The sequence below is a fragment of the Dreissena polymorpha genome, chromosome 1, assembly GCF_020536995.1.
Source record: "Dreissena polymorpha isolate Duluth1 chromosome 1, UMN_Dpol_1.0, whole genome shotgun sequence".
NCBI lineage: Eukaryota > Metazoa > Mollusca > Bivalvia > Myida > Dreissenidae > Dreissena > Dreissena polymorpha.
The window spans coordinates 87,075,963-87,102,218 of record NC_068355.1 but is presented as its reverse complement, the minus strand read 5'-3'; the positions used below and the strand labels follow the sequence as shown (position 1 = coordinate 87,102,218).

General features: G+C 33.6%; 3 protein-coding genes across 3 annotated transcripts in view; all 3 read left to right on the top strand.

The window, feature by feature from the left end:
• Window positions 1-5,667, top strand: part of LOC127834928 (uncharacterized) — an 11,087-nt gene extending 5,420 nt beyond the window's left edge. The window contains exons 6-10 of the mRNA XM_052361100.1: window positions 751-854; window positions 1,906-1,979; window positions 3,805-3,972; window positions 5,010-5,224; window positions 5,543-5,667. Coding sequence (XP_052217060.1) covers window positions 751-854; window positions 1,906-1,979; window positions 3,805-3,972; window positions 5,010-5,224; window positions 5,543-5,667 — 686 coding nt within the window. The remainder of the gene's footprint in view (window positions 1-750; window positions 855-1,905; window positions 1,980-3,804; window positions 3,973-5,009; window positions 5,225-5,542) is intronic.
• A 435-nt stretch (window positions 5,668-6,102) lies between these two features.
• Window positions 6,103-12,609, top strand: LOC127839149 (uncharacterized). Its single transcript, XM_052367349.1, has 8 exons — window positions 6,103-6,230; window positions 6,574-6,655; window positions 6,775-6,918; window positions 7,320-7,443; window positions 8,040-8,575; window positions 9,473-9,750; window positions 10,017-10,148; window positions 10,787-12,609. Exons 2-8 carry the CDS (start codon window positions 6,577-6,579, stop codon window positions 10,877-10,879), a joined length of 1,386 nt encoding a protein of 461 aa, XP_052223309.1. The 5' UTR covers window positions 6,103-6,230; window positions 6,574-6,576; the 3' UTR covers window positions 10,880-12,609.
• A 3,856-nt stretch (window positions 12,610-16,465) lies between these two features.
• Window positions 16,466-26,256, top strand: part of LOC127839138 (uncharacterized) — a 36,748-nt gene continuing 26,957 nt past the window's right edge. The window contains exons 1-6 of the mRNA XM_052367341.1: window positions 16,466-16,643; window positions 23,475-23,545; window positions 23,963-24,093; window positions 24,399-24,619; window positions 25,455-25,678; window positions 26,032-26,135. Coding sequence (XP_052223301.1) covers window positions 23,527-23,545; window positions 23,963-24,093; window positions 24,399-24,619; window positions 25,455-25,678; window positions 26,032-26,135 — 699 coding nt within the window. The 5' untranslated portion in view covers window positions 16,466-16,643; window positions 23,475-23,526. The remainder of the gene's footprint in view (window positions 16,644-23,474; window positions 23,546-23,962; window positions 24,094-24,398; window positions 24,620-25,454; window positions 25,679-26,031; window positions 26,136-26,256) is intronic.

The following is a 26,256-nucleotide window of genomic DNA, read 5'->3' as shown; positions in this document are numbered from 1 at the left end:
GACTAAGTGTATCATGACTCTTACTGTCAGGGGGGTATAGATGTTCTTCTGTCCACCATTTTGTCCGTCTTTCCGTCCGTCCGTTTGATGTGTGTGTCGTGCGAAACTCAGAAAGCATGACTACAAATCATATGACACACTTTATTAACATGCATGTGAACTTGCGAACGAAGTAAAACGGGGTAAAACTGGAATCACCACGGACATGTTAACGTCTGTATTTCCTGTCCGTCTGTGTGTCCCACAGTCCGTCGATCTGTATGTCTGTTTTTACAAACTTAGTCGAAGGTTTCCTTCTCTTATCAACGTGAAAAATTGACTATTGCGGCATATTTCTTATGATATCAGGTTGTGCATGGGGAATTGTATCATCTTACGTATAAATAAAAAACATTTATCTTCTTTAAAAACCGCTGGTTAGTATTTGGCATAAAACAATTTGAAGTGATCCTCCATATACTGTGCCCCTGTGGTAAAAATGGCCACGGCCATTGGGTAAAACTCTTGTCATATACTACAACATGGGGCGTTAGTTGGTATTCTACATCACTATTGTGACGAACTCTACTTTTAGCTTGTGACACGTGTATTTCAAAACGTATTGCTGCTGCGATTATGCAATTTTACGAACTTTCTTCAACATTAGTGGATTTTTAAGACAAAGGTAGAATATGGGGTTATCCGTGCCCAACGGACTTACGCCAAGTAACGTCTTTGTTATTACCTAAACACTTTTTTTTTATTTTAAAGCTAAAGATCAAGTTCCCGGATTCAATTTGAGAGTCGTCCTCAAAGAAATAAATGCGAAACAGAAAGATGGGAATTTGTCACAAAAATTAGGATCTGTAACAAATGTAAGTTGCTTTCCTCATTATCTAATCATACAGTTCTTCTTGAAGTTGCGCCGCCTATATTATTCTTTTGTTCATATCGATCACATATTGTGATTTTAATTAAATGAAAAGTGAAATTTTTATTTTCGTATATTTTGTCACTTCCAAGACTCATAATATGTTTTAACAGTACAAGAAAGTTTTCTTCAAAAGTCTGTGCACCCTAATATAGAGCACCGGTTGCATATCGTGCATCTCACATATATACTCTTTATAAAGAACTAAATTCCGATGATATTAAAGGGGCCTTTTCACAGATTTTGGCATTTTTTAACTTATTCATTAAATGCTTTATATTGATAAATGTAAACATTGGATCGTAAAAGCTCCAGTAAAAAATCAAGAATAAAATTTAAAAAAGGAAAAGAACATTGCCCGGAGCAGGTTTCGAACCAGTGACCCCTGGAGTCCTGCCAGAGTCCTGAAGTAAAAACGCTTAAGCCTACTGAGCTATTCCGCCGAGTACACATACTTGACGTATTTTATACCTTATATAAGCAATCTTCGTAGTTTCACAAAATTTAACGACAAAAACAGAACTCTCCAAATTATTCAATCGTTTCGCGTTGCAACGCTTTATAATTTTTAGGTTTTAAAATCGTCAAAAGATGCATATAATGGCTATATTAGACCATGGTAAATGTTCAGTATTACTGTTTCCTCACAAATATCATAACTAAAACGAAAATGTGCGAATCTGAAACAACTTTTTTCAATTTTGTCAATTTACCAAAGCGTGAAAAGATCCCTTTAAATCAAAGACAATGAATACATACCATAAATCATGTAAACATTTAAAACACTTTTAGACTGAATTTAAATGATCTCATGCACTAGTAAATGTCGGTTTCGCTTTTTCTGAAGTTTTAAAGATTATTCTCGCTTGATATTTATAAGTGCAAACTTATGTATATTGCATATGGGTTTTTTTTCTCTACTGAAGAATTGTCTCTATAACATGTATATAGGCTTATTGAATATTGTGATGTAAATGTCATTTTCTTTTTTGCAGGAAAAGATTGCAGCACGGCTGATGCATTTTGCTATTGTTCCTCTTCTGGCATATCATGACGATCATCATAATGAGCAAGTTCCTTAACTAGTTATCAATCACATTTCACCTTTCATCTTTAAACAATGAGTACTTTTTATATAGTGAACATAAGCTGTATCGTATATGTAAATTCAAATTTATGACGTCATCTGGAGCGTTGCGCGCTTGAGGAACAACGCTGTATTCTTTTATTGTCCACCATACCTCATCTGTCATTTTACTATAAATATCAGTAGAAAAAAATCATTATGTATTTATGAAAAAGTGCGTAAAATACTACCATAAAATTTGATATGCAGATCAGATTTATCCTTGATATATTCTTATATCCGTCTCTATATTTGTCCCTGTCTACCCTGTCTTCCTACTAAAGAACTATAATATATAGATATTATATAAAATATGAATACGGTATAATCAAATTAATATGCGGGTCAAAAGGGAATATAATGCGCGACGTATTATGTAATAGTAAGTAAAAGGTCAGATGACGGACAGTGAAACCAACACTTAATATAGCAAAATCTGTACAACTATGTATTTGTGTTTATCAACGATACATGTTTAAATACGAAAAACACAACCTTAACATTAAGAAGGCAGTGAAACATGGACGCGGGGTGGGAGTACAACAATACACGCATTTATTTATAGAGGCATACATTATGGTTTTGCACACTCTTTAGGTTATATAGATAGCCATAAACTTTTAGACTTGCGGATGTTAATACGAATTATTCTCCTGATAATATTTTTGTAGCTTTTATTGTTCATATATTTACATCACTGTCGCTGCCTTGTTACTATTGTCTTTCTCCGTTTGCTCTCGTTAACGTTTGAGAGGCATCATTTCATACACAGATCTGGGTCTAAGTCATTGTATTACAAAGAGGCATAGCCTTCTTTACTTTAAAAAACAACTGATTGTGTTCGTCAAACTTTAAATAAATTCCTCACAATACACTTGTACAATTCCAAACCACGTCTTACAATTAATATATTCGAGCAAACTATTGCATAATCATTGATGTAAAAAAAGGTGTGCATATGTCATTCAGTTTGTTATGCCTCACTTCGAAGAATGTGGCATATGGCAGTGGCACATTTTGACTGTCTCTATGTCCATGTTTGTGCAAAACGTCCTCCCTTAGTTATAATTGTGCCGTATATTGATGGACTGTAAAATAATTTGTCACTAATTTCAACCATTTGAAGACGAAATTTTGGGTGAACTCGAGCATTTTCTTTGCTAAAAGGTCAAGTTCATACGTAGTGTTCAAATGTAAATTGGCCATATAACAGCTCAACAAATTCTTTCTCAGCCATGCATTTGCTAAATATTGATGAATTATATAACTTGGCACATGCAATCACCCATAAGACCACTAGTCGCATGTAACACTTTATTCCTTTCCTCTAACGTCATGGTCACACTTCTCTCTTGTCAAACTTGGCCATAGAACAGCTTGGTAGGATTGTAACTTTGTCATTCAGCGTGCTATTTTGTGGAATACCTGTCTGTCTCTCTACTTCAGAGTTCAAGGTAAAACTCATTGATTAAAGATCGAACTCGGCCTTAAACATCTTAGCCTGGCTTTCACTTTGCCATTCATCATGCTATCATAACAGGCCGCATATTACGACACTGAGATGACGGATTGTAGTGTGTACCCCCTTCCCCGCGTCTCATTACCTCCACTGTCAACGTCAAGCATATATATAAAAAGGCCATAAACAACTTTTTTGAAACAAAAACAGAGTGTTAACAGAAATATTGAATGTGGTGGGAGCATCCGTGTCGTGAGTGCACTCGTCTTGTTTTCAATATAATTAATATTGTAATTAAATGCGTTTCAGGAAATACTACTTTATTTCGCCTTATCTTGAGAATGGAGATCTGTTCGAAGCTATCGCACATGACAGACTATATTCGTCTGCTGTTAAACTAAATTGGGAAATCCGGATAAAGATCATGTACCAGATTGCTTGTGGAATAGACTTTATGCACACCGGCAATAAATTCAGGTTGGTCATTTTTAGTTTTTATCCTTTATATTTACATGACGCATGGCATAAATTTACCTTTTTGTATAAGCTCACCTAAGCACAACGTGCTTATAGTAAGCTTTTGAATGTTGTCTTTGTCACTCGACATCGTGGCCCATGCATCGTTAACATGTACCTCGTTCATTTACAATTTGCAGGTCAAATTTCTTTCTCAATGTGCATAACAATTGGGGAGTCGATTTTCCAAGTGATCTCTAAGCAGAGCGAAAAACCAAGACTCATTCTTTAAAAAAACATGGTCAAACCGATAAATAGAAAAAGAAGCTTGTTAAGACTCAATAAGCCACAGCAACAGCTAAAACTGAATAGGTTGGTTGGTCAAACAATTTGCCGCAATCATATCTTCGAATTCGTTCATGTGGAATCATGAACTAGGTTGAACTTAGCGCACACGTTCATGACCAACCTAGAGGGTATATAATTCGCTTACTCATCATGGCACTTGATACAATCATGTGCTGCGATTACACATGCTTAAAAGCAAGTGACCAAAATGCCTGTACGACAGAACACAGTAAATACCATCAAACGCTTTGGAACGGTCAATCCAATTTATCCGGTTTATAACTATAAAAAGGCTGACCTTATAGAGGTCACATAGGTCACATATATTCCCCAAACTTTATTAAGCGTAATCGGAACATCTTTCCCAATGATATCTTCTAAGATTTTGCAACTATGTCATGTGGATCGAACACTGTGTCACTTTTTTAAGTGGCTAAGGGTAAGCGTAAGACACTCAAGAATGCACATTTATTGATTATTATAAGGACATAACACCATCGCATTGTTTTTGAGTTTGTAACTAGTTCATTAGGGATCAATGACAAAGAAATCATGACATATTGAATACTCAGTTATGTGGGGTCAATAACTTGTTGACTACAGTGTCAATGTTATTTGAAAATTTAAACACGCACAGACTTATGAGTGTCTTTTGCTCCTTTTGCTTGTGAATTATGGCAAAAAACAAATATGTTCATTAATTTATGCAGGGGAACAATATTACACATGGATATTAAATCAAAGAACGTTGTTTTGGATGCCAAATTCAACGCTAGATTGATTGATTTTGGCCTGGCACGAGAGTTGAAAGAAGGCGATGAAAAGTTGTTGTTGACAGCCTTACCTGTTGGAACACCTGGGTACTTTCCGACTGTTAGACATAATTTACTAACAAAACAACATGACTTTCACAACTTCGGAGTAGGTAAGTAGCATTAATGATTTAAGCATAAACATGCATAATAACTTAAATCTTAAATAAATTTTGTATAAAAATATAGTTATTAAGTCGACTTGATCGACTGTTATTGCCTTTGAAAGAATGCTCGTATTTATACATGAAGGGATAACGTAAATAAAGGAGAAACAATGTTTTTAAATACATCACTTTGTTAATAAATTGTCACCCACAGTCATCATTCAATGTTCGTAATAAGTATAAGTATTTAATAATGCTAAATGCTAAATTGCGAGGATCAATTTATATGATATAATAAATGGATGTTAATATGATTACCTTCAGTTTTGCGCGAGTTGTTGACAGGTCTTGAACCATCTGAAAAGGAAGAGGGGGTTGACTTTCGAAATTGGCACAAGAGTTTAATATTAAGAAAGAAAAAAACAGGTAAATTGTGTACGACTTCATAAACTAAAAGGGACTTGTACTCGGCTTTTCATAATTTTGAAATGAATTTACTGAAAAACTTGGGTACTTGTATTAGTTTTAAATTATTTTAATAACTATTTCTAAAATACGTCAATACATTTTCGACTGGAATATAAACACTATTTGGAAAGTGTAAATCTCTTAAATAAGAGTTGTTCTTATAATTTATTGTATTATGTGTTTAGTTCTATGTGAATATTTTACGCTACATGTTGTTTTAATATATACGTTTTTAATATTTAGTTATTGTTCAAAACATGCACACATGGCTATTGTTGCATATATATAAACAATGCAGCCGCATAAAAAAATTCTTAAATAAGCATTCGTGTAAATTCTTATGATTTTCAAATGTCGTTTAGTTGTATATGCGTTAATGGTTGGTTATTGCTGGCGGGTCGTTTTTTTGTAGGAAAGTGTTTGGAATAATATCGATATTGACGAGGCCGTTGATGAAATTGCTGAAATATCTGTCCTTTGCACGAAAAGCGTAAACGAAGATCTTGAAACAATTGATTTAAAGAGCATCACATCTAAATTCAAGGTGCGTGTTTTAACAAACTTGCGGATGTTCTAATATTAGCATCATACTGTGCATTCAAAGCTCAATAATGAACACTCGTTGTTTCAAATTCCTGTTCCGTAGTCCCTACTACAAAACATATGTACTTATGTCTGGTTGTATGTATGATTTTTATGGATGTTTATTGGTTTGTCAGTTTTTCCAATTATTTTGAGTAAATCTGTCTTTTTGCAGTCGGTGGAATTGATTAGTTTGATGTTGTTGTTTTTCATCTACGAAATTTATAACACCTATAAATAAATTAAACTAATACATGTAAATTTCTTCTTCGGTAACCACAATAATCAGTGGATGTATTTTTAAGGCCATGCTTAGAAACAAATCTCTTTGGGACGCAACAGATGGCGATCGCTGTGAAATATGCTTGGTGAATAAACACTTAAAAGGTACGTTCGATTTAAATACAGCTGTTTAGTTTTAAATTGTTTTGTTTTTAAAAATGAGAACGTTTTCCGTTTTGGCATAACTTTACTTTAAGATAGAATAGCTAATGATTTTATTACAGTTAGTTTTGATGGACATGATTTAACACGCGAGTCTCAGGCAAGTTGCGCACGTAAGATCCGCACCTGCTGCTCCTGTATGAGGAACTCTTACATCAACCCAGTCAAGTGTCACACGTGTGGGCAAACCATTGAACCGGTTATAAGTATGATTTTCCTATGTTTCCATTCAAAACAATACATGTATGTTTTATTTCGCTCATATTGTCACATTTTTATTTCGGGAGTTTCTTTATTTCGGTATGGAAGATAACGATACGTGTGTGTTAATGTTTCGGCTATATATAGATCGTATGTTCACAGTCTTTGTTTTTCACTTTTTGAACGCAAATGTAAACATTTTTGCGATGAATCAGTATGCTTAATCGGCTTCAAATTTAGATAGAATGTAATTATTTGTTAACACATCTTTTTCTTGCGAATACGTATCAGTATATTAATATGTTCGCCAAACTTATCAGTTTAATCGCATATCTCTTATAACTGAACTTATTAAAAATACACATTGGTCTTTCGTTTTTGTTTAACGCGATTAGTTTTTTCTTAGATGCAAAATGGGGAGCCTTGCTTCTAGCTGGCTTTGATACAAGAAATGGAAGATTGTTTATTGAAGACATCAATCGATTTAAAGAAGTAATTACCTCGACGGTTCTTCCAGCAATGAGTATCAGGTTTCTGTTAAATTTATATATCACCGTTTATTTCTTATTAATTGCGTGGTTGATATGCATTTGTAGAAATGATATTCGAAGGAAGAACAAACACCTAACTCCCAAACATGCATCTAGTGCTTAACATGTTCTTAATACTTTTTTCACTCATTGTGTTCTTGCAAGAGCTTAATATATTTATATTTTCAAACACGTGCTATTACTTTATTATTTACAAGCCATCAAACAAAACGTGATGCATTTATTTACTAATTGATACTAAAAAGGAAAAATCAGCTTCCATTTCGATTTCATCCCATTAAAACATAAATATTTGGTATGAAAAATCGAAAATATTATTGTATGCGAATTTTCGTATATCCACTGTCAGGACATGTATAATGCTACTAGTACGATGATTTAATGACTTAACTTGCAAAAACATTAATAAGCGCCGTGTTGTAAATATTTTATTGCTGATAATGTATTACACACATAAGTACTTGTTCATTTGTAATTGATTAATTAACGATGTATTTGTACATATATCATTTCCAGTTCGAATTGGTTCCACAGCTTTGCTGTTAGATCCTATGTATTCCTTTGGATTTTTGCAGCCAATACAATATCATCACTGTTGTTCCTGATACAGAAAATGGAACATGCGCCACTGGGCAGATAGATATCGCTTTTGAGAAGCTTCGAGCGATGGATATAACAACATTGCTGTTTGTGTACTCAGGGCACAAAGGGCCACACGATGACTTAGGACAGGAAGATGACAACAGTCTACACATTGGCCCTAATGAATACTTTCCGCTAGCACGGTTAAATGACAAATTGAACACATGGAAAAGAGACAAGCCGCAGTTCAACAAAGTGATTGCCTTTTTTGACTGTTGTTTCCCTGAACAATTGAAATTAGAAAGTCCTCTAAAGCTTATTCAATTCAATCCAACGGCGCGGACGGAAAGGGTAAATGCTTTCCAAAACAAGGGAAGTCCGTTTTTGCAGCTTGTTCTTCAAGCCTTTACGGCAACTGCTAACGGTGGTATATGCATTTATAAAGATTGTGAATGCAGCAAACATCTTCATGGAGATTTTATCACTCTGGATGATTTGTGGAAATATCTAAACGAGCATGATCAAAGAGGTTATTTACATATGCTTAAGCCTCATCTAAATACACAGGACATAAGTTTGTGTGACACTATCTTAGCGTATAATTATAACTTTGAAGTAAAATTTACATTCAAATTAGAGTGGCATGATAAGTTACTAGAAAAAACTGTGCATCCGAGAGATTTCAGAGAATTGAACGAACTCAAACTGATACTAGCTGATGAAGTTATGCGTGAGTATGTCTTTGTAAATGTGTCTTTTTATAAAGTATAATCTTCAAATACGTGCCTGAATTATAGGAGATGATTTGGTTTTTGGTTTGCCTTTGATGCTCCAAAGGTTATTACCAAACATGAATAACACGTTAAAGGACGTAATATTTTAAATAGTTAGATACACCGCTACTGTTTGCATTTCGCAAATTTGACGAAATAGTATTTAGATATAGGAAATTGCTAAATGGCCTTTTTCGAATCTATTGAAAAGGCCACGTAGTAAAGTCCTATGTCTGCAAACGAAATTTCATCAAATTTTACATTTGAAGTATATTATTAAAAATACGAATGTCATAAGTCATATACTTATGAAAATTTCCGGGTTGCCTCGAGTGTCGGATTAATTAAAAAAATCTTTAAATACTAACCCATGTAGAAAATCTATAAAAAGTATTTATTTATTTTTTTAACGCGATACTCTAATGATAGAAAAATCAAAGAATGGTTACAAGATATAGCAGGTAAATGTTAACTGAAGATGATATTTTAAGTTTATGTGTAATATGTCTTTTATCAGCTCAAAGTTTTAGAAAATCTGGATGTTATTACTAACCGTACATATTATTAACTATATAAATACCCAATATATATAGATGTAAATAACACAAGTATTGCAAGTGAATAAATTGTGTGTGACTTTTTTGTTTTTCCAGGGCACGTGCTTGGCATAGATCAAAGCAGCCAGTATCTGAAGTCTAAGTTTGCTGACATAATCAGCATCGAAATATATACTGGACCGAGAACCAAACATATTCAAGAAATTGAAACGCTCGAACAGTTGATGTTAGCATGGACCTCAAAGCGGATTTTGAGATGCACTGCCCGCCTATTGTACAACATAAACGTGGGGAAACCCGTAGGTCGATGCTTAAAGGACGTCCTAGAAATAAGGACTCTGCATCAAACAGCGCTTTACAAATGCAGCCTGACGGTAACAACTCTAATCTTTATAATATCGTAATTTTTATTGTATCAAATGTATAGACATGAAATAGATCTATACCATTTCCATTGTTGGTAATACATCTCCCTTAAACAGTCAAAAACCACAACTTACTAAAAAAAATATTTTAAATTGGATAGTTTTACTAGTAGTAGTTTGTTTTTCATATGAGAGATATTCAAGGTGTTAAAATTTTATATGATTCATTATGATAATTGAAATTCACGTACTATAAAGTTCATACTGGGTTTTAGGACAAACATTTGACGAAGTCAGATCTAGTGAGATATAGAGCAATGGTGGAGAAGCTGGATAAAACTAGCGGATATTTAAAAGAATACTTACACGCCCTGGATATGATTATTCATCACACACAGGAAACCCGGGTAAATTTGCTTCGTGTTTATAAATCAGTTCACAAGTCAACAACATTCACAATGCACGTACATAAATGAATAAGTGTTTCCCAAAGAATTAATAAAAATTTATTTTACTGCATACATAATGGATTCGTGTACAGTTAAAAATAGCAATTAATGGTAGATTTAGCATTACAGTTATAGATCACTTTATTTATAAACGCGCAACGATTCATTATACAAAAAAGCGTATTGTGACAGTAACCAGATGTATTGATTATTTTTTTCGTCAACATTCATCGCAATCTGATCATTGGGAAAACCTAAATAAAGGTTATTTTATGGTTTTAACACATAAGACGTTATTTAGGCCCTGCCTCCAAGCTTTAAATGTGTTGATTGTTACGATCAAAGACGTCATTGAATACCTTGTTCGAATATAGTTATAAGAAAGATCGGCACAGAATAGAAACACAAAGTTTTTATTCAAAAGCTGCGAACTTGTGTAGATACATTGTTCGAATTGAGCTATTATTTTTCTATAATAATTCGATGTCGAATAACAAACGTAATGAATATAGATTCGTTGCAATTTATACTTTTATTACTTTTGATAATGTTTAATGACCACAATTTATAGTTGAACCACTTTTTGTCTTTTGTAGTTTCAAGACAACCGTTTGGACATTACATTTCTTGATTTGCCCAATCGCTTCACCTTGGTCCACATGAGTCTTGTACAGACGACTGGCGTTTAGGAAGTAACACAGCAGTGAAATGGGCCCTTGGACTGACTTCATTTACTCGACGAGTACATGTACTGTTATTTATCATAATGTTGTGTACCTATTTTGCACACGCTTTGTTTGAAAAGCATAGATCATAATGTATCAAATTTATTCATGGTGTTACACCACATTAAGCTAGTCGTAAACATTTAATAGCAGAATGTTTTTGATCCCGAAAATGTTTGTTGAATATAACATGTGTGTTTGTTATAATCATTTTTTTGACGGCTGTTGACTAGCAGTTGACTCCGTGTGGTATTTCTGTATATGGCCCTAATCTTTTGAGGTGAAGGGGGGCATACTGATTTGTCATTGTATGCACATCCGTCTGTTCGTCCATCCGCCCGTCCTTCCATCCGTCATAGTGTGTTGTGTCCTGCGCAATAAAACAAATATTGATACTTAAGGGGAGACACATTGCAAACATATCAACCACCCTGTGAACATGCAACCTTCAATCATTCGGTTCGATTATTATCGACGCAACATTAGTTATGGTCTCATTTTGGCAAACAAAATCACATGTGTTTACTTATGTCGCGTAGCTTTACATGTATGTCTGCTAGAGGCTGACACTTCAACAACATATTATCCAGCACGTAATCTTTCGCATCGGAAATGTTCGAATTATTAAAAAGAATTGCTTCTAGAGGGAAGAACTGTGTAATGAACAATTAACTGTATGTTAACTTGCGTATATGTATATGCGCAAAGGATACTTTTTTACGCAAACGTGATTATGGCCCCTTTTAGCAAACAAGTACGGTATAAAGTCGTCTTGCGCGTTGCTCAACCAGTATTGCTGCTACAGGGCAGTACTATTAAAAAAATATAACCAGCGCGTGAATTTTCGTACTTTCAAAAACTGTTTTATTTTTTTCCGACATTAGCGAGTGTTTCAGACTAAGCAAATGTGGGTACTTTTTTAGTTTAAAGGTTTGATTTAGTATATCTCAACAATCAATTATTGCGGAACAGCTCAACTAATCTGATTTTGTTGGAAATCTCTTTCATTGGTACATAATTGTACGTATTAATATTTCTTTCAGTTAAAAAACCCCTGAAATTATTACATGAATGTTATGTTACAAGAGTTACAATTTCATATAGTTCAGTGTTTACTGGCTTCATATTAGTAATAAGATCCCGCCCAACCGATTACGACATTAGTTGCATTAATTACATGTTCCTCTTACTAGTAAATACGCATACATACATATGAAACAATAGAGAAATGTACTTACACAACACTCATAAATCACCTCCGATAGTACTCAACTTTTCTGTTCATATCGTTTTATTTTATCTTTGTATATAGGAAAGATTAAAAAACGTATTTAGCACCAGAAAACTAGCTTTGTTGTTTTCACTTTGAACCATTGAGCTTGCGCTTCGAATCCTGCAATACTGTTTCATTTTGATATTGTTTTAGTTTCATATGACATAATTATAACTGTGATTTGTGTGCATTATTTCATTTGTTAGTTGTTTCTTACATTAATTGTTAATGGCATCCTTAATTATAACATGTAGAAATTATATTTGGGACAAAAATCTTTGTTATTCTCATTGTATGCATGATGTTCATGGCGCTGACTTATGCTAGTATATTCTTTAAGAGCGTCGATGCCTGTGCTATATTTATAATATCAAATTACACGTTTTAACAGCTTGTATAATAATAAAGTATAATAGAGTTTCATATTATACACATTTATTTAATACAGGTCGATTGAAAAATCGAACACTCGAATATATCATTCAGAAAAATATTTTGTCCAATTATGAAGTTTTGTAAATATATTTGGCTTATTAAGTGGTCGGTCGCTTTCACCAAAATGACACAGATTATAAACCCAAATGACCAAGTTTCAAACTCTTTTAAGAGATCATAAGGATTGATGTGCTAACCATATTTAATGAAGATTGGACAATAAATCTGGCCTCTTACGTGCTCACAATCTTTTTCTTAAATTTGACCTAATGACTTAGTAGTTGACCCCAAATTCCCCAAGTTCAAAGAGACATCATCGAGAAAAATGTTCTGACCATGTTTCAAAATATGAAAATGAATCTTGCCTCCATATTGTTCACAAGCTTTTTCGTATGAGATGTAGTGACGTTACGACCTTGATTTTCACCCCCACTTGAACCAGTTTCGGTCTTCGCCGATTTATTATTGGGGCAAGTATTCTAATCAAATTTTATGAAAATTGGATTATAAATTTGGCGTCTAGATTGTTGAAAAGGAAATTATTGATAACGAACGACGGAGAAAGGTGATTACAAATGCTCACCACGAGAATGATTTGAACATGTCAACTAAAATGTTTATAAAAGTCATGGCCCTTGAAGGATTGAAGAAAAGCATTCGAGGTAAAAAACAGTTTGATGGTAAGCCTCACTTCTTTCTTTCTCATAATTCCTCACAAAACACATAGCGAGTGATTTTCTCTTGACGATTTTTATTTTTTATCCTAAACTTACACATGTTCAACCTCCACAAACAGATCGGACTAGCATTACGCCTAACTCTTATAAAACATCTGCCGTCAAAACGAACTACGAAATGATAAATCCCATGGTTTATGTTTTGAATTAGTTTGTTCCTTGTTATACCTTTGACTGCAAACCATATCGAGTTGACTATGGCCGTATAGCCGCTCACCTGAGACCCGAAGAATTTTAACTATTCTCAGAGGGTGGAGTTCCGAAGAAAAAGTTGTGATGATTAAACATGTTTTCAACACATATTTAAAACTTAAGTTAATGAATGGGGACACCTCTACTGGAACAACACAATTATTCAATTTGTATATCCTGAAAAATAGGCTCAATACGGTTACTTGTGAATTATTTATAAATCACATGGAGAGATTTTAATTACAGCTCATGACATACCATGTGTATTGTAGGATAGGTACACAATTCGAATCAAATAAATCATTTCGTGTTGTTTTACTGGTTGTATAACTCCATAATTTTCTAGAAAAATAAATATAACAATCTGAAGTTATCAAAATAACCAAGTGTCAATCAAGTTCTCATAAATTACCATGACGCCTGGGAGCCAATAACTCCGCCCACGGATCAGATGCTAACGCCGTCGCAAAACATAGACAACGAACAGAATATAAAGAGTAAAAGTTGTTGTTTATGTCAATCTATAAACTTCTTTACTCGAAATATATATAATAGTTCTATATAACCGACTTTGTACAATCACGGTCAATATGCAAACGTGTACATCCTTTTATAAATAATAAATACGATACTTATTTATCTTTTTTTTAATAGAGATATTTCCGTCATTTATAAACGGACTTAAAAATAACAAAAACATCATAAAACAAGTATGCGTCTAATTGACTAATTTCAAGTTATTTACTATTTAAAATTGAACCATGTTCGGATAGGTCTCATTTAACTACAGCAAGATAGTTAATGTCGGGTAATGATGCAAACTGAAAGTGTTAATGTAATATATAAGAACATAACAAATTGCCAATGCCTTAGTTACACTATTTATGTTTTAGTATAGTTGATGAAACTTCAAAAAGTACAACTTCTCAAGACTTGATACACACAGGTATTTGATAAAAATATGATGGAACTCATTCATATTTCGATGACTATTTTAAGCGACCCTTTGATGCAGGCATGGCTCTAATGGAAATGGGGCCTTAGGAACAGTGCTCTCTCCCCCCTCCGCTTAAACGGTTTTGGTGCAAAAAACGGCAGATGTTCCAATTGCTCCCTGCTAGTTTATTTACGTTATTCTCCATTATCCTTCGGTTATGACGTTTCAACTTGATTATCACAATATTTTCTCTAATGCGATAGACCCATTAATGGTTTTGAGACGCTTGTTATGTTATGTAATTTATAATACAGCACATGTGCTTTTCAAAAAGCGTCTTTGTTATAGTTGATTTAAAGCGTCAGGATAATAGTGAGAATATGTGATTTACAATAAATAAATGTGGAAACATTGTTTGATGGCAAGTATACCAACATTCTGTATATTTCTAAATATCTTAACCATGGGAACATTATATTTGGACATGTTTCTTGAGGTACGTAATTCAGCGTGTCTAAAGCATTGTCGTATTAACCATGAACAATTAAGACAACCTGATGGAACACACGAAAGTGATGCCTGTTTTAAGCCATGTAAAGTATTGTGTCAACTGAGTGTGTGCAATTTAATTAATTACAGTGTTGATAGTTGACCTCTATTCCGTTATACAATATATATGTCTACAAGTGACATTTTAAACTAAGCAAATGTCATAAGCTTTCATATTATGAAGTTAAACATGCAGGCAGTTCCATCAATTAAAAAATATATAGCTTCATACACATAGTAGTCTTGAGTAACACATCCTTAGACGGTGAGAAAATACATGCATGTTTTTCGTTGAACTGTTGAACTGCTGAATGTCAATAGTCATTTACAGAAAGATTAAAAAGAAAGATGTCGTTTTTATGTAACGTCTTTATTTTGAAGGCACCATTATTTAATATCAGCATATTTTAATATGACAATTTATTGCACATTGACTTCTTGCCCTTCGCCCCATTTCAACACAGTGCAACAAATCTTACCCCTCAGTGGGGTCTTCGTTCGTACCGGCCGGTGCTCTTGTTTTTGTTTAAATATATTACACGACACGGATTAAAAACGTCAGTATCAGGGTCGATATATCGGAACTTAATTACAATAGGTGCTATATAAAACATGACTGCGTTCTATCAAGTGAGCTAATACACAATGGCGTGTGAGTCATTCAACAATCACTTATTAGACTTATTACTGTATTTAGTTAATTAACTAAATGAAGATAATCTTATCTTATTTTTTCTTTCTACAATTATTTAGTAAACTTTAAAACGATAGAAATGTCTAGTTAGAAGTAACTTTGGATTCATTATAATTTACATTGTACATGAAGTTTTGAATAATCGCAATTTGGGGATGGCAACTCGGTTCAAATTCACATTCTTAAATGTCAACGAATTATTTAAATATTTTACACGATACGTTTTTTCTTCATTTACTATAGGATTTATCTGCTTTTGACATATATTTAAAGTTTATTAATGACATCGAAATGTGTATATAGTAACGCGAAATATCTAATTAAATACGATCAAGTGTTTATATTTATCAAAGACGACATCTTTTTGCAGGACTAATACAATTGTATTAAATACATCATTTTAAAACGTTCATTTTATGACAAAAACACTTCAGGGCACGAACAGTTTTATTTCAATTAAATAATGCTTATGAACTTTTGAAAGTGTCCGGGTAATGATCTTTCACCTGTTGAGATGTATTGTCTTTGAAAAATATCGCGCACAATTAATAAATTCACGTCAGAAGCCGATTTCACGATATTGAATAAGGACAACGTGATCACAGAATATTTCCACAGTACCGCGTCATTTTGACTTACACAATCCATAACCAAACACTGCATTGAAAACTACAAAGGAATTCACGGCGTTCCGTTATACGTTTCATTGTGTACACATCGATCATGATCTATATATAGAACGCTCTACACTCAACTAGTTTAATATCCCGCGTGTTTACATTTAGCGTTCATTAAGATTATAAACGACGAGTGAAGTCTTTTAAACTCCTTTAATAAAGTTAAGCTTTGTATAAATGTGAATTTGAGGGAAAAGACTATGGAAAATAGAGCTATATGAACATGTTGAACAGGTACTGCTATCAAAGCATTTTATTTGTTAAAAATGGAGAACAATAATGCTGTAATGTACAATTGTAAGTAGGTCATGTAATTATAAATGTTATGATATAGAGAAATTACTGATAACGGTACGTTCTGACACGTTAACGTCTGCAATTTTCGTAATGTCTATTTATTTCGTAAATCTATGTACGATATTTTGTATTATAACTGATGAAAAGCCAACATTTAGCATAAATATTTATTGCTACTTTCGATTTCCATAATGCCACGATGACGTTTAAAAGCGGAGATATTTATGCCCCTCTTCGAAGAAGAGGTGGTATATTGCTTTGCTCATGCCGGTCGGTCGGTCCGTCCGTCCACCAGGTGGTTGTCATACGATAACTCAAGAACGCTTGGGCCTAGGATCATGAAACTTCATAGGTACATTGATCATGACTCGCAGATGACCCCTATTGATTTTGAGGTCACTAGGTCAAAGGTCAAGGTCACGGTGACTCGAAATAGTAAAATGGTTTTTGAATGATAACTCAAGAATGCATACGCGGCCAACAGGGCACACTCTGAACAATATTACTGAAGCAACTGATCTGTAATCCTAAATCTATAATTATCAGTCCAATGAAACATCATCCTTTTAGTGAAATACAGTGGATCAGTAAAAATATTATCAGAATATGAGATTGTTTGTATATTTTGTATATTAAATATTGTGTTAATGTTTAATTGTTCAGACATTTGCCTCCCTTGTAATATATTTAAATTTTACCAAATGTAAGGCTAACTGCATTTTTGTAATGCATACTACTACTACTACTACTGCTGCTGCTGCTGCTGCTGCTACTGCTGCTGCTGCTGCTACTGCAGCTGCTGCTGCTACTGCAGCTGCTGTTGCTACTGCAGCTGCTGCTGCTGCTGCTACTGCAGCTGCTGCTGCTGCTGCTGCTGCTACTACTACTACTACTTCTACTTTTACTACTACTACTTCTACTACTACTACTACTATTACTACTTCTACTACTACTACTACTACTACTACTACTACTACTATTACTACTACTACTACTACTACTACTACTACTCTACTACTACTACTACTGCTACTACTACTACTACTACTACTACTACTACTACTACTACTTCTACTGCTACTACTGTTACTGCTACTACTACTATTACTACTTCTACTGCTACTATTTCTACTTCTACTGCTACTATTACTACTACTACTACAACTACTACTACTTCTACTACTACTACTACTACTACTACTACTACTACTACTACTACTACTACTACCACCACACTACTACTACTACTACTACTACTACTACCACTACCACCACCACTACCACCACCACTTTCACCACCACCACCACCACCACCACCACTACCACCACCGTTCACAGTGACAAAAAACGTATTCACACAATGGCTGCTACTACAACTTATAGCCCATATAGGGGGGCATGCATGTTTTACAAACAGCCCTTGTTAAATTACAATTGACTTCTGTCAAATAGAATTACTTATGGATAGTTATGCCGGGTACGGAGCCTTAGTTGTAATTTCATTAAAATTAAAGTAAGGTTTAGTTCGTTATATGCATCATAGGGACCGTTAAGTAAAAATATTATGTTATACTACATATATATACAAGGGATACAACTGTGAAAATTCCTGCACACAACCATGGTGTAAACAATAGCGAAAAATTTGCTTCCAAACGCAATAAATACACCAATTAAACTGTATCACAACAGCCAAGACATTTATCTTTCAGAAAATAATACACTTGGCAATAAAGTACAAGCTTTTCATTGAACTAAGAGAGAAAGTTTCATTCAAAATGCTCAAAAATCCTTACTTGGACACAGGTGTGCACAGCTGAAAACTGAGAATTCTAGAAGTAATTTTCGTATTCCTTTGTTATAAAGCTCTTTTGCTGGTACATATTCCTTGGATAGTTTTTTTTCATAGTGAAATAGAGCATAATTACTATTTAGTGAGCATATTTTGCTAGAAATTCATATCAATCTGCTTCAATTTCACAATGACAATGTTTTACTTTCATTTTGGTTAGTTCACATGTATTTCTAACATGCGATTTGATTGGTTGAAATTCCACTGCAGTAATAAATCCAGCCATTCACATTCCACGTAACATTACCTGACAAATTGCATACAAATCCTTGAAGATGGTAGAAATGTAAACAAATTTAATATTTACGGTGTTTTACATATACGCAGTTACAGGCAATTATGGAAGGTGTCTACCTTGATTATAAAGTGTCTATGGATAATAAAACAAGGTAAAATTTGCTCAACTTCTCTGTAATTATTAGATAATGAAACAAAATGTGTCAAAGTGGGTGTGCACACCTGTGTCGCATTTCGAAAATTTTACCGTTTTTCATGAAACTTTCGTTTCAAACACAACTATGAACACTTTTACTGCTATAAACATATTTTTTATCTGATAGATAAATGTCTGAGCTGTTGTTATACAGTTTTTTGGTGTAAGTATTGCTTTTGGAAGCGATTTTTTTGCTATTGTTCAGACCATGATGTTGTGCAGGAAATTTGACAGTTGTATCCCTTGTATATATGTATATAGTATAATAGAGTATTTTTTACCTAACGATCCCTGTGATATGCATAGGCGCTCGATGTCAATGACAATGTTTTTTTTTCAAATTTATTTATTTTTTAGTTACCCGTTGTTCTATACTAAATTAATAAAAATCTTCCGACAAAACGTCTTCTTAAAAAAAGATAGTTCGACTATGTATGTATAGATATTGACAAGGTAAATCACTCGCCATTTTCTAAAGCAACGGAAGTGCGTCGTTATGCATAATTAAGTCGCTGTCACCCCGCTCGCTTATTGAAATGCGCGCGCAGGCCGGGAACCTCGCTCTTTATACACAATAACAGCCACTAAACACTATGAGCGCCAGATTTGATTTTTGACGTGCTGATTTTTTTCTGGAAATCACCATGGCAGACGAAATCAAGTTAAACAATTGGTAAGGAATGATTCATGTGTATGCAATTTACAATATCTTTTGTTGATTGTCCCATTAATTGAGTGAAACAATAGTTTCAGTTGAAACTGAAAGTAGATAGAGAAAGAGCAAGGTTCTTGGCCTGTTAACGCATTTCAATAAGCGAGCGGGGTGACAGCGATTTAATTATGCATAATGACGCACTTCCGTTGCTTTAGAAAATGGCGAGTGATTTACCTTGTCAATATCTATGTACATAGTCGAACTATCTTTTTTTAAGAAGAAGTTTTGTCGGAAGATTTTTATTAATTTAGTATGTGTATGCATTATAATAAACAACGGGTCACTAAAAAAAAAAAAAATAAATAAATAAAAAAAACATTGTGATTGACATCGAACGCCTATGGTTATACGTTATACAATTTGCAATTTAGATAGAAAAAATATACGTTTCAAAAATTAAATGTACTCTTCTTCGTGAACACTTATTTGTTTCATGTAGATCTAATTATGTTCTTGTACAGCCAATATACTTGTCCTCGATCTTGTCATAGTTAAAAACTTCGTACCCATTTTTCCCTTTTAAATAACTAGACCGGAGACGTCGTGTACGCATCGAAATAATATGTGTTTTTAGAGTGGTTTAATAATTAACTTTCAGTATGGTGTAAAACTGTAATACTAATGCGCTAATGACTACGAATTGTAATGTGTGGTGTATTAAAGACAACAAGCACTATACTAGTCCTTAAAGCCACACACCTTGAAATGAAATACATGTTTACGTCATTTTGAAAACGCGATTATTTTTAAGGCTTAAAGCGTAAAAAAGACGGATTTCTACCTTGTTACCACCAGACATATTCTAATTGGCATAGATAAAATTATGTCTATAGCCTTGTTAGCAAGTAATTTAATATTTTTCAAACAGTACCGCTTTTAAAACGGAACGTAGGATTCCTAGACGTATACGTCCATTTCGTTAAACGCGATTATTTTAAAGTCTTAAAGCGCAAAAAGATATTTTCTAATTGGCATAAATAAACTATGTTTATTATTTATGCTTAAATTTACTCTGCCATGCATTTCATTTCATAGTGTGTTGCTTTAATCTAGACATAATCATTGCACAAAAGTACACATAGTTTAAGGTCAGTGTCAACCAAAAGGGTCACATTACCTGTCCTGTGGTTTACATACTTTAGTAACTAGACTGTTTACGTTAGATCGGTTTCATTTCTTGCAATTGGCTAAAATTCGAGATGTTATCAAAGCATTTGGGAAATGAATTATATGTTCATAATTGGATGGATGCTCAGTATTTACCTTTCAATGTGTGCGGTGTGTTTTTGTATTGTATTTATTAAGTGCTTGAAGCGCTTGTTGCTAAACTTAAAGGGGCCTTTTCACAGATTTTGGCATTTTTTTAACTTATTCATTAAATGCTTTATATTGATAAATGTAAACATTGGATCGTAAAAGCTCCAGTAAAAAATCAAGAAAAAAATTAAAAAAAGGAAAAGAACATTGCCCGGAGCAGGTTTCGAACCAGTGACCCCTGGAGTCCTGCCAGAGTCCTGAAGTAAAAACGCTTTAGCCTACTGAGCTATTCCGCCGGGTACACATCTTGACGTATTTTATACCTTATATAAGCAATCTTCGTAGTTTCACAAAATTTAACGACAAAAACAGAACTCTCCAAATTATTCAATCGTTTCGCGTTGCAACGCTTTATAATTTTTAGGTTTTAAAATCGTCAAAAGATGCATATAATGGCTATATTAGAGCATGGTTAATGTTCAGTATTACTGTTTCCTCACAAATATCATAACCAAAACGAAAACTTACGAATCTGAAACAACTTTTTTCAATTTTGTCAATTTACCAAAGCGTGAAAAGATCCCTTTAAGGGCAAAGTTCAAGTTCGAAGGTTTATGGCATGAAACATGTTTTAATATTTTCCGAATACAGCACGAAAAGCGTTTAATATAAAGAAGTAAAAGTCTCATTCATACAGTCTTATTAGCAGTATATACCCTTGTAAATTGAAACAAATAATTAATGTTATTAAGCTATATGTCAATTATACATGTTAACATACGGTACACATGTTTCGTTCAGACTAGTTAAGAACAGTACACTGCAAATAATAAAGTTATAAAACAAAAGTAATGATCTCTCATGAAAGTACACAAGACAAAATCCTCTTTCATTACGATTATTAATCTCAATCTTGCAAATTCATTTATAATCATTAATAATATTAAATCTTCATAGTTAAATGTAATATGAAACATAAACTTTAAAATATCTCTTTGAACAAAACTGACATTACTTTGGAAACAGTTACATAAATCAAACACATACTTATTTATATATACAATCTAGTCAAATGTAATCATTGTTTACAATTAAGATGTAACACTGCAAATGAAGATGTACCACTTGAGCATTTATTATATTTGAGAAGAAAAATCTACCTAGGACTCCACCGCTTTCTCAGGGTCTAAAAGTGAACGTACTTGAACACTATTTCCCTCTGTATTAAAGAGCGTTGTTTATTTTGAGCTCACCTTTAACATTTCGTGATGACCCTGTGAAGGCTATGAGCGTCGTCGTCTGATGTGCGGTGTCAATGTTTAGCTCGCTTGGACGCTATAAGCAACATTTTTTATCAAATCTTTTTTGAATCTTGGTCATTATGTTTATACAGACAATATGAAGCCGAGTTCGAATCTGGGTCACTTGCGTCTAAAACCAGCTCACCGGGTCAAATCTGTAAAAAAAAACTTTAAGGCACCCGGAGGGCACAAGTATAGCTAATTCTTAATGGACTTTGGTCACACTTCTGCGCCAGGTTTGAATGTGGAATGCGTTCGTCTGAAAAATTTCACAAGGTTAAGTTTTGGAAATCCCTGTTACCGCAATGGACATATTTCGCTCAAATATGTAAAACTGAAATACACACAAGTTAATATAATAAGCAGGAATGACATTTTGCTACGACCAATTTTGGTCGAATTATGGCCTTATGACTATTTTTATACTATTAAATGCATGCATGGGTCTCATAAATTTGCAAACTAAACTGTTTAACTGTGTTTTTTTATTTCGTGGCAACTTTAACAGCTACATTAGCTGAATGTGGGGTTGATTTAAAGTTTGATTGCGACCTACTTTAGCGGAACAATGGCCTTAAGCCTTTGCGATCATTGTTAGTATACAGTGTTCAAACATGTGTCGGTGGGGCATCGGTTTATGTTGTGGCGGCGATTCTATTTATCGTCTGCGACTGAATTAACAAACAATCGAAACCACACTGGATTTTATTATTTTATTATATAGCTTATTCGAGAGTCCGTAACAAAAACAGATTTCTCATGTTACACAATTTCACTTAAAACAAATAAAACTTTATTTTAAGAAACTAAAATATTTAACACAAATTGTTGCCGAAATAGTTAATCAGACTTTATTTTAATCCAATCTTTAAATTAATCAAACGTTTTTAACTTAGGTTGAAAAATATGAACTCTGACTGTGACAAGCGTACATGAGTTTAAATACTAGTATTACTCCGCCTACTAAAATATACAGACAAACGACCGGAGCTTCAATGCAGAGGCTCCGCTAAACACCGCCGAAATGTTCCAAAACACGTGGAAACTCCGCCATATAAAATTACATGTATATCAGTATTAACAAAGTTCAAATATTTCGCGTATTTCGCGACATATGTGACACATATATATATTGTATTTGCTCTTTTTTAGTTTCTTGTTTGAAATAAATTTGCAAATAGGTCAACCATTCTTAACATCATTCTTTCAGAACGATGCATTGATTTATTGTCAGCAAAGCTTTGGCCACAATCGTCAACAGAATGAACGGACAGAGATTAAGTAAGACTTCTTTAATATAGGTTATTATAATAATAATAATATTATTATTATTAATAAAAATACTACTACTTTTTCTTCTACTACTACTAATAATAATATTATTATTATTAATTATTATTATTATTATACAATAATACTACGAATAATAATGATGATCATAGCAATTATAATTTCATTTAAAACAATAATAATAAAATAATAATGATAATGATATTTAGTATTTATATTGCTATACTGCTTATTGAGATGTGTATATATACACGATTTAAAAATGCTTGACCCTGTGATATAATACATTGCGCTGAAGTGTACTCGCTAGAATTAATTCATGTCAATGAATCCAATAGGGTTACTCACTAACATTTTGCCATTTTGCATCGAATCTCCAGTGAGTTTATATATACATTATTATTGCAGCTGATGACATATGTCGAAGCGTCCTGAACAGGGCTCACAAGAAAATTATTGAGGAGATGTACCCAGAAAAAGTGCTGGAGAAACTACGAGAAAAAGGATTTCTATCGCATGAGGATTACATTGCCATTGGGGTATATAATGCATTCACAAAGCCTGGCTATACCATTCAATAATGACGTAACTATGAATTAATATTTCAAATGTTTTATGAATTAGGACACATGACGTGCTTCTTTGAGATAGCGTTTATAGTCAAACGGACTTTTTCAAAGTTAAAATATTAGTTGTGTACATAAGAATAAATCGTCTATGGGATGCATAAAAACAAAAGTTCATAAAGCTTCGAATTGCATTGTCAAAATATATTTATCGCTTTTGCGTGTGGCAATTAAATCTTATTAAAAGTGTTTAATTTATTCACATTATGTATCATCAGAGAGTGGCCGACAGGTCCACGAAGAATCGCAGTCTTGTCGGTAAGATCAAACAAAGCGGCAAAAGGGCGTATTGCGATTTCAAGAAAATTCTTCATGAAACCAATCAAACAATCATAATTCTAGAGCTCGAGTTAAAAGAAAAAGAGTTAGGAATCGAGAATGCTGAACATTCGGCGCACTCGGCTGAAAGGAGAGTACCCGATTCAGCAGTTCACGAAAGGTTGGTTTGGAGCTATTCTTATGGGTGACAATGTGTTTATTGTGCAAAGACAAGCAAGAACAACATTATACCGTATTCTCATAGAAAACAAAATTCTTATGCGTTTGCAACCGATTCAATCAATATGTAAAAAACTTACATAGATTTTGTTCAGAGGCTAATACGTTCATCTAAGAGAACAAATGAACACTACCCCAGGCGAGTTTAGAAAATATAAAAAAATTGTTTCGGACAGTTGCTTGGAGTCTACCGGCAAAAAGGGTACATAAAAAAGAAGTCTACCATTTAGCATGAATGTCCAAAAACGTTACCATGAGATATTTTCTTGTCCGCTAGTCTTTTATTATAGGCCAGCTTCAAACCACTACAAAATAGTAATGAACAAATCATTTTAATGGGTAACTACTAAACCTATAATGAATTCAGATTGACAAGTCGCCTGTTTTGAAGTATTAAATATGTAGCAAGTATCAGTAAATGTAATTTTTTTTTAAATGAACGCATGTACGCACTTAGATGGACAAATATCTCTTGAGATTGACCTGAATCTTGACGTAAGCCAACGTCAAGCAGTGTACCCGTGGAATACTATTTTTGAGTGAAATGGTACAAGTATGCCTGAGCAATGTACCCTTGAACTTAGACATGGACTTGGCTTACATATCACATGTTATTATTTGTACAGCGAATCACTGAAACATATATCTAGCGATTGAATTCACTTGAAATATGTCACTCCCATAAATTTTACACTTACAATACACAATTTTTGCCATGCATGTGACAAATGTATGCGGGGAATTTTTAACGTTTGTAATAAAGCTTTATTGTTTAGGATGGAAACTGACCAAACACCAGATCCCCCTGCACCAGTTCGGCAGCCTACTGCGGACAATTCATTGAGCAATTTAGATCGTTCAGTTGTTGTTAAAACAAAAATTAAAAAAGACTTGCACGACGGGCGACTGATTGAGCTCAACAGCATTATGATTGATGAGTTGAAGAGTATTAGTAAGACGGAAAATAAATTAAAAGGCGGATTTGGAAAAGTGTACATCTGTAAGTATAACAGTTAAGCTGGCAAAACAACTATGTTAAATAACAATGAGATACATTAGTGCTACCATCCTATATAACACATGACGGTACTTACAAATAAACATAAACTCGAGGAAAGATGAGGACATCACCTTAGAAATGGTCAATGCATATTCATTGTCGGATTGAACGTGCCAGCCAAACCACCGTAGACATAGTACGCAACTTATCACCAAATACATACGTTTAAGTGCACAGTTACACCATAATATTGCATATTAAACACAACATTAACAATTTAAGATACCAATTCCATTATAAGAAGTGGATTTTAATTTAATGTGGATTTTAACGACTTTTTTCACCTGTTCTAGCTAACGATCGAGCTCCAGGATTCAACATCAGAGTTGTCCTAAAAGAAATTGATTTGCAAACAGGAGATTTGTCTCAAACTCGAAAGCTAGGATCAGTTACAAGTGTAAGTTGTATGCGTTTGTTTGATATTTCCTGATTCCGTATATGTAGTGTTTGTTCGAATACAGCGCTGTTCAAAAGTATTTCCTCTTGTAAGCATTAATGCATTTTTAGTGTAAATCATC

Excerpts from the sequence above, each read along its gene's own strand:
- LOC127839149 (XM_052367349.1), top strand. The coding sequence starts at position 6,577 with ATGCTTAGAAACAAATCTCTTTGGGACGCAACAGATGGCGATCGCTGT. Across the intron at positions 7,444-8,039 it reads CTTCCAGCAATGAGTATCAG|CCAATACAATATCATCACTG; the intron begins GTTTCTGTTAAA and ends GGATTTTTGCAG. Across the intron at positions 8,576-9,472 it reads AAACGAGCATGATCAAAGAG|GGCACGTGCTTGGCATAGAT; the intron begins GTTATTTACATA and ends TTGTTTTTCCAG.